At 33.9% G+C, this 9,156-nt stretch overlaps 1 protein-coding gene across 2 annotated transcripts; it reads right to left on the reverse strand.

Annotated features, from left to right (window-relative positions):
* Window positions 1–1,154: 1,154 nt before the first annotated feature.
* LOC141667031 (arogenate dehydratase/prephenate dehydratase 1, chloroplastic) lies at window positions 1,155–8,692 on the reverse strand. Of its 2 annotated transcripts, XM_074473330.1 has the most exons (11): window positions 8,121–8,690; window positions 7,032–7,099; window positions 6,863–6,955; window positions 6,580–6,780; window positions 6,065–6,145; window positions 5,679–5,774; window positions 4,477–4,554; window positions 4,316–4,405; window positions 4,176–4,243; window positions 3,488–3,569; window positions 1,155–1,533 (listed from the first exon to the last, which is right to left on the reverse strand). In XM_074473330.1, exons 1-11 carry the CDS (start codon window positions 8,389–8,391, stop codon window positions 1,477–1,479), a joined length of 1,185 nt encoding a protein of 394 aa, XP_074329431.1. In that variant the 5' UTR covers window positions 8,392–8,690; the 3' UTR covers window positions 1,155–1,476. The 2 variants fall into 2 exon arrangements, with proteins under 2 accessions (XP_074329431.1, XP_074329433.1); XM_074473332.1 differs by lacking the exon at window positions 6,065–6,145 and having other exon boundaries at window positions 8,121–8,692.
* Between the last annotated feature and the right edge of the window lie 464 nt (window positions 8,693–9,156).

Genomic DNA, 9,156 nt, shown 5'->3' on the forward strand with positions numbered 1-9,156 from the left:
AAAAAAGTAAAATTGAAACAAAAATGCAAAGTTTCCGTACAAACAAAGTAAAAACAAAATATAAAAAATTCAAACAAAAAACAAAAAGTCGTCAGCTAGATGGGTGTTATTCGCCTAATTCGTTCATTTGTTTATTTGTGGCCAATTCACCGGATCGCCTGAGTCGTTTAATTCGCGAGCCGGTCCCGACTTCATTTTCCGTTAAATCGGCCCGACACGACACGGCACGTCTAGTTTCACGGGTCGTTAACGAGCTACCTAATTCATGAACCGGACCATCGAAAATTCGGCCCGGCACGCTCGGTCCGACCGTTTGGCCGGCTCTAGTCGCTGATGTGTCTGCAAGAGCTGGGCCACTATAATTCTCCAGCCCTATTTCATAGAATATTACGATTCAACCAAATATTCATCTCTTGTTCACAACTCGGCACAACTTGATGAAGCTAAATACACTGCCAATTCTGCGGATTTTCTAATTTTGAACAAAACACGATTTTCTTTGAAATTCTTGTATGATTTACCTGATCCTTCCTCGTATTTGCTCAAAGTTTTTAGTACTTGTAGTGTTACAGGTTTTATAGGTGCATATAGATGTGATGGTAAGGATTTTGCATCAATCATATCGTGTCACATATTTAACCCCGTAACAGGTCAGCACATCCCTGTGGATGATACGGCAGGTAGGCATCGGTGGTGGAAATGTGCTTTACTCTATGTTCCAAAAACTAACCACTTCGAGTTTCTGTTTTTTATCTTGATTGGGAACAAGTAGAAGTTGATATACAAATAATTGGTACTAATTCGTGGAGGAGCATTGGAAGAATACCGTTCTATCCAGGGCAAAGATCGCTTCCTACGTGTATAAATGGATTATACCATTGGATCGACCCCTGGAAACATATAATCTATTCCTTCAACGTGGAAGAAGAGGCATTCAAGGAGATCCAGACTCCCATCCCCTTCGTATCAAGTCTTTTTTAAGTTCGAACCTTGGACTGCTAAATGGTAGCCTTTGCATATGTATGAAGTCCTATATCATTGAGTTGTGGGTTATGAGTGAGTATGGAGATGAAAAAGTGTAACAGGTATATACCTTTTTCATCAGTCATATATAGCTCATTCAGTCTCAGCTAAATATTTCCGAGTCTTATTGATAATAACAAAGATGAAATTTGAGATTACATATATTATTTTTTATAATTGTAATATGGATCTAAAACAGTGCCTAGACTTGAGAGTTGTTTGTTCTCCGTTTATACTAGCTTGAAGTACAGATATACCTCCATCAGAATGAAGGCGAAAAGAATTTGGCCCAAAAACAAGATAGTCTGGCAACTAGATATGCCTACATTGCGGAGGTTTCACCATTTCCAAGAGAAGATCCGTCCGTAACTTGCTGTATGAAGCAGAGAATCACATGTACACAACATACAGCATTTTCTTGCAGTTTGGGAAAGAATTGCGATGTATACTCATTTATAGAATTGTATCCATAGGATAGCAACCAAGGACACGGATAAACTTCGCAAACTCCTGCAAGCATATAGATTTATTTATTTAGACAAATCACGGTCCTTCCATCACAAATGAGCATGCATTCTATAGGAAATACAAGATAGATAGTGAAAATTTTAAAAAAATGCCATGTAGAGATACCGTGAGAAATCTGTCATGAAGTACAAAAAAAAAACCAAGTGTTTTGCTAACTAGTACAGCATAATAAAAAGATTTAACAGGAGGGCCTCTCCCCGACACAATATAAGTTGTTTATTTCTCAAATGCAAAAGGGGTTTGTATTCACCTAAAGATAAGCTAGCATATAAAGGCTAACCACAAATGTGCATTTCAAAGCTATAACTATATCCCAAATCCCAATAGATAAGATAACTAACATGTTTTGTTTAACTAAAGCATTACCGAATCCAAAAGTACTGACCATACTGAATGGCAAAGTTAAAGGCATGATGACAGGTACAAGTACAACCTGTAAAAAATCTTCCTGCCTTTTTAAAACTAGATAGCTACGCAGTTTTTTGCAGCATGCAGTTAGATGGCTGCATATAAGACACATTCATTCTTTTAATCTGAAATGATTTCCGCCATAGTGAAGAAAGATATACAAGTAGGCCTTTTTTTAGTTCAAGTGATGGTGTACTACCTTATCCAAAACTAATGGCACCGCTGATTTGTGAAGTTCAATGGACATGGCATCCTACAAGCAATATCACCTCAGTCTAAAAGAGTTTTATTGGTAATCGGTTGTTATACTTAATGTGTTCGGTGTCATTAATGCTAATAGATTACCCATACATGATACATTTTCCCAAATTATGATACTATTATTAACTAGTCATTGTGCCCGCTACGCTCGCCAAGGCATTAAATTTTTATAAATCACCGCTGATTTGTAAAGTTCAATGGATATGGCATCCTTCAAGCAATATCACCTCAGTCTAATAGAGTTTTATTGGTCATCGGTTGTTTTATTTAATGTGTGCGGTGTCATTAATGCTAATAGATTACCCAGACATGATTCATTTCCCAACTTATGATATTATTATTAACTAGTAATTGTGCCCGCTACGCTAGCTAAGGCATTAAATATTTATAAATATTTTATTATAATATGTTTTTTTAATTTATTTTATTCCTAAATTTAAGTAACTATAAAGACTAATTATAACAATCTTGTTAGTTTTCTAAGTAGTAAAATAACTGACTTTTTTACTCCTATAGTTTTATTTATCTCTGTCTAATTATGTCTTTTCAATTGATTTATTTATATGCAACCTTCTAATAAGTGTATAACTAAAGATTATAATAAATAATTTTTACTTTACAACTTATAAAATAGATATGGACAAATACTTATAATATTTGAAAATTAATATTACGATTTTAGTTTGAGAGAAAATCTTTCAAATATTTAATTTCAATTATAACGTTCTTTTTCAAATAATTTATATAGAATGTTAATATTAATAACAATAATATTTAATTAATTCAATATTTGCATACACTAATAGACAATAATGTGGTTTTCGATAAATATATTTGTAATATAGTGAATTTCACTTTGTAGGAAACAAACTCAGAGAATATACAATTATTTAGATTTTAGTAATATCAATTCGGCATCAATATTAATGTCATGTTTTTGAACTACAGGAAACAAATTTTTTATTATTTTTAATATAAAACAAATATTGACATGAATTTGCAATATTTGAAAAATAATATAGTGAATTTTAACAAATTGTGAAGTAGTGTTCTGTCATGCAACGGGAAACAGAACAATATTGTCAACACACAAAAATTTGTTAAATCTGACATTCTTTTTGAAATGTGAATTAATCAAAAATATCTTTACTGCAACATGCTGAAGACCAGAAACTTTTAACAACAGCTAATACTGCAATCAGGAAACTATAAATAGATATTGACATGTATTTACAATATTAAAATCAGGCCACGAATAAGGACGGACCTGCAGATGTCCCAAAGCGTATTGAGCACGAGGCTCCGCCATAGAAGCTTCGAAGTCTATATAAAACAGGTAGTCAAAATACCTGAAAATAGAATTAGAAGATCTTAAATTTTCCTTAAAAGTAATTAAGAATAATCTCATAAATATGATATATTGTTATATGTTAAACCAATTAAAAAATTGACTAATAAACCCTTACATACTTTCCTTTTTTACTTTTTCTCAGACATGTTTATGCATGTATATTGCGAAAACCAGCTCATGCAGAACCTTAAAAAACATACTTTTGGTTGTATAGCTTTGTCTAACACATGTAAAGGTCTCAATTTGCAGGAGAACATCAGTTGACTGAAAACCGATTTTATCTGCTATTTTGCTACATACATTTATATCACTGAAAAATTTGCATTTTCTGATAAAGCGGACATGCAAATGCGCATAATATTGGCAGAAAAGGAATTTTTGGCAGATCAGGAACTTCAGATTAATGGTATGTGTTATTTTCGCTCAATTAATGTGTGTAGCAATAAACTTAATGGAATAATTTTATCACCATCAATTCCAATAATCAAACATAATTGGTTTCTTCTCTTTGCGAATTGCAATATTTAAATAAATGTGTAACAATGATCAATTTTGCCTCACATACAACTGTGGAAATCTATCCTAAACAATGTGGAACACTCACTTGGCACTCCCCTTGTTACTGTCATCAACAACTCGTAGCGGACGCTTTCTCTGAGGCCGACTCTCAATCTGAGAATAAACTACATTAGCTGATAACTAGGAGCATGTTTCTATAAAAAAACAATAATTGGTAGTACATACCTTTGATAAATTAATCTCTCTTAACGCAAATACAGCCAAGGCTTTGAATAATATCCCAGGGCCTTCTTCAAGAGTGAAGACAATGCTTGTCTAAAAAGGAAAGAGAAATTGTTTAATCTGCTCCAGTATATTTACCCTAAAACAAATGAAAATAATTGTACCTTGTGGGGTTTCTCAGTTCCTGGGATTATAGGTTCTCTGGCAAGTATCAGAAAACGAGTGATATTATCGGACTGATCCTGCATGTCAAATACAAAAACAAAACTGAATACATATATATAATCACAAGGAATGAAAATGAATACAGAGGAAACAGTAAGCTCAGTTTACTGATACTTCCAAAACAGAAAAGGCTCAGAGCAACCTTTACCCAGAGGGGATGAGATACTAGCACCTGTTTTCGCGATGCATAGACCACAAACAAAAACCTACTGAACAGCTATGATATCACAGTACAAATAGTGCAGTATGTATGCTTTGACTGTTTGACACCTATTTACTAAGAAATTTTTTGGGTTGTAATGTTGTATATAATTTATACTATATAGCATGATTCTATATCATCTCCTGGTCCAATTCAACGAACACTTGACAAGAAAGTTGCATGAATCAATGGCAAACGGAGTGGTGAGACTTGCCCAGTAATAATATAACAAAGAAAGACACTCGTCTGTTGCATCAGAACCATGTCAAATGCAAAATGGTTTTGAATTTACTATAACACTTAAATCTGTAAAAAATGCAAGCATCTGCATCCAACCACTTTTTAAACATCTTTACTGGGAAGCCTCAGAATTTAATAAGAGCAAACTTTCATTACTTTTACCTTCTGTAAGCACTAATCTGTCCATCATGAAGACAAAGAAAAGTTTACACTACTTGCAAATTACTTAAAATATGGTACTATTTTTCCGTAATTCGATTGCCAGGGGGGGGGAGAACTTCAGGAGAAACATAATTTTCTTCCCAAAAGTGCAACAAAACAAAGAGTAATATGTCTTTCAAATCACCTAGCAGTAGTCTTGACAGAAGGAATCACCCTTCCCCAAAATGAACAAAAGTTTAGGCACCCTCATCATCTATGCCCAATCCGTCGAATTTATCTACAACGTCAAATCTGTCGAATTTATCTACAAGCTATTCTCAGGAAATCTTACTTGCACGTTGTCATTTTCGAAAACAATTATGTCAACTTAATTTGATTTAAGAACTAGGATGCATAACTCTAACTTAATTTCAGGTGATCCACATCAACATCACTCGAATTATAGAGTGATGCCACTGACTCAACATAAGCCTCTTACAAGAACTTAGATTATAACAGATGGAAACTTAACTCTCACCAGCAATGCCATAATATTACCTGCATTCCTTCAGCAAGAATATCAAGTCCATATATTTCTGCAGCTCGGGAGCTTGCAACAGCTCCAGTATCTCTTATGCCATCAGCGGCTACAACCTGTCCCAAAGTTAATACTTCATATAAACAATTAAGGCACATTCTATAGACATTTACAGATAACCTGTCAGACCTATTTATACGTATCATAGGCGGAAGTTGGGAATCAGAGAGGAATTTGGTCTCTGTTCTTTTAACAGGCAGTTTAGTCTTTTAATCATCTAGCTAGGTTTTTGTAATAAAGAAGCTTTAGCCATCAGGCTTTTGGAGGTACTTTTGTTTATCATGACATAATCTAGAGAGTAGATTGGGTCCCTAATCAATGGAGTCAACTTAAATCTAGTAATTACCTGAGCAGCACCAGCGGTATCATCATAATTGACTCTGACAACACCCAACTTGTTCAATGTCATCTCGCATTGATCCAACGCCTAAAAGTAGTCAAGAGACTTTCTTAAACATCAGCATAGCCGCTAGCGTGATAGCAGCAGACCAACACACATAAATCTAAACCATATACATCATCCACTCCAGATAATTCGTGGGTTAATAGTCAAGAAGGTTACATTAAACATATAGATATCATTTAGACAATTACATTCAAATATTTACTTAACCCAAAGTTGACATGATCCCTGATATATACTTTGTACTCTTTATAACTACAGGTTGCTCATGCCAACGTTTAGATGCAAGGAGTCAATATGCATAAAAGTATTTTGTTGATTTTTTTTTACCTTCATGATTTTACTATGTAAAATTTAATTATTATTTTATTCGATAATTTTCTTCACTTTACTAGCCATCTGCAAATATAAAATTAAAAAAAAACAATACAATAACATGGCAAGGGAAATTACTCAACCTGAGGGTGGCTTAAAACACGCTTTAAATCCTCCTTCCTGACCCCGGGCAAGCCTAACAGACAATGGTTAACAACTAATTTCACTTCCCCGACTATGTGTAGCCTATGCCGAAGGAGCAAGTCATAATTACGATGAATGCTTCCACCTACAGAATTCTCAATAGGAAGCACTGCTTTGTCTACTAACCAGAGTTCAACTGCCTGAAATACAAAATCTTTTTAAGAAAAAGTAGGAATTATACTTTCTGAAGAAAATCAAGATTTTATCTTTGAAACAATTGACCTTGAATGCAGCTTCAAACTGGTCACATGGGACAGTCTCGCACTTCGGATATGCTTTAAGTGCAGCAGCCTCGCTATATGCACCTGGAACCCCCTATGCTAAGCAATAAGACCAACATAAGCATAACATGGCAAGATACAAATAAATAATTAGAAAGAAAGAAACTTACTTGATATGCAACTCGCACTTTAGAACCGTCATCAAGAGAAGAGGAAAAATCTGTTGCAGATAGTGGTTCTGCAATTTATAATGTTCCCAAGTTATTAAGTTTGTAGACTAAAAATAGGATACAGGGAAGAAACACAATGCAAAAGCAATTCAAACGAAGTATATTGAAAACATATTATTAGGCCCCCTTAGATCCTTTTTGACTTAAGATTACTTGTTACTAAAAGTGTTATTTCCAACTTAATTGGAAATGTATAATTATAATCATAAAAAAAAGAAAAAGAATATGATGACGAATTATAATAGAAGTCACGTGGTGAAAGTAATATTTATTGTTGTTACTTGAGTTACAACCTGAAAATAAGTGAGCGGGAAAACGCCTTTTTATTACATTAAACAAATCAACTTAAAGATTGATATTAACTTTAAGCTTATATATGAAATAGAGAAGATGATTCTGAGTTACAAATTATTCTAACAAACGTACCCTAATTACAGTACTACACTTTTTTCAGCTAGCATCCAAAAAAAGTAAATAATTGGTAGATCAATTCTATTCTAATAATAACGATCTCTGCCATTAAAATCAGATCATACACAAAATCCAAAACCCCAATAATCATTACCAAATTCATATCTATTACATACACAAAATCTCAACAAGCATTACCAAAGTCATACCGAATAGTGAAATCCCAACAAGCATTATCAAAAAACAAACAAATTCTTAACCAAGGGAGAAAATCCAAAATTCCAAGAAGCTTTGTCAATATCATATGTAAACAAACATACAACATCCCAACAAAATCATGAATCACACCCCCGAAATCCCAACAAGCATTCCAAAAGTCACATTTCAAAAACCAAAAAAACAAACAAAAAACAGACAAAGTTTTAAAAGAGGGAGAAAATTCAAAATTCCGACAAGTTTGTCAAAAACATAGTAACTAATTACACATACAAAATCTAAACAAACATTATCATAATGAAATCACATACCTAAAATCCCAACAAGCATTACTAAAATCACATTACAAAAACCCAAAAAACAAACAAAAAAATCGAAAAAGGGGGTAAAAATTGAGCTCACTGGGAAGAGAATTCAAGTCCTTATGAAAGCCAAGAGATTGATTAGTATTGGAAACATCAATTGAAGCAACACCTAAGTCAGGTTTAGCCAATGGCTTATCATCTTCAACAGGGGTTTTAGCTCTTTCAAGTGACAAGCCAGCAAAACACTCCATTCTTGAATACCCCACAAAACGACATCGTTTAGGCACAAATAAATCTCCACCCAATTGAGAAGAATGCTGAGGGAAATGATTGGCGCAAACCCAGATTGGTACAGCCTTCAAAGACATGTTCTTGTTTTTATTTTTGGACTTGTACTAATTAATATGTGTGAATTTAAATATTTAATTAAAAAGATTTAGTGAGTTTCGAGGGGGGACACAAATTGTACATTGTGAAATGAGGGGTGAGTTGGGAAGTGAATTGGAGAGAAAAGAGAGAAAGGGAGAGAGGGGGGGTAGGTAAGCAAAACGTTGAAAGAAAGTTGTAGTGAGACGGCGAGAGAGACTTGCGAGAGAGAGAGAGAGAGAGAGAGTAATTTGTTAAGTGTGCGCGACTACTCTTCTCTTTTGTTGTAGAGGGAGTATTTATAGAGAGCACGTGTATACATGAAATTCTACAGACGCTGACACAAGCATTGTCAATTATCCGTTTTGTGATTAAAACTCAGACTATAATTTTGACAAACCCACCCGGTCCGGTCCGGTCCGGTCCCGTCAATCTCAACCATTTTAGCAACAAACGCTGTTCAGTCGTCCTGATTTATAAGAAAAAACTATTTCCGTACTGCGAGTATTATATATATAAATTACTACTCCCTCCGTCCTGTTGATGCGTTTTGCACGTATTTCAATGTTCAAATATGGTATAGTTACATAATATTTTTTTGAATTTTTTTTTTCTGAATAAAAGTTTAATGTTTAAATTTTTATTCAGAAAAAAAAATTCACAAAAATATTATGCAACTATATGATTTTTGAACATTGAAAAGCGTGTCAAAAAGTGATGTAGAGAATTCAATGGGACAGAGGAAGTATTATCTTGTTCCAACGAAT

This window comes from Apium graveolens, chromosome 6 (genome assembly GCF_009905375.1).
Source record: "Apium graveolens cultivar Ventura chromosome 6, ASM990537v1, whole genome shotgun sequence".
NCBI lineage: Eukaryota > Viridiplantae > Streptophyta > Magnoliopsida > Apiales > Apiaceae > Apium > Apium graveolens.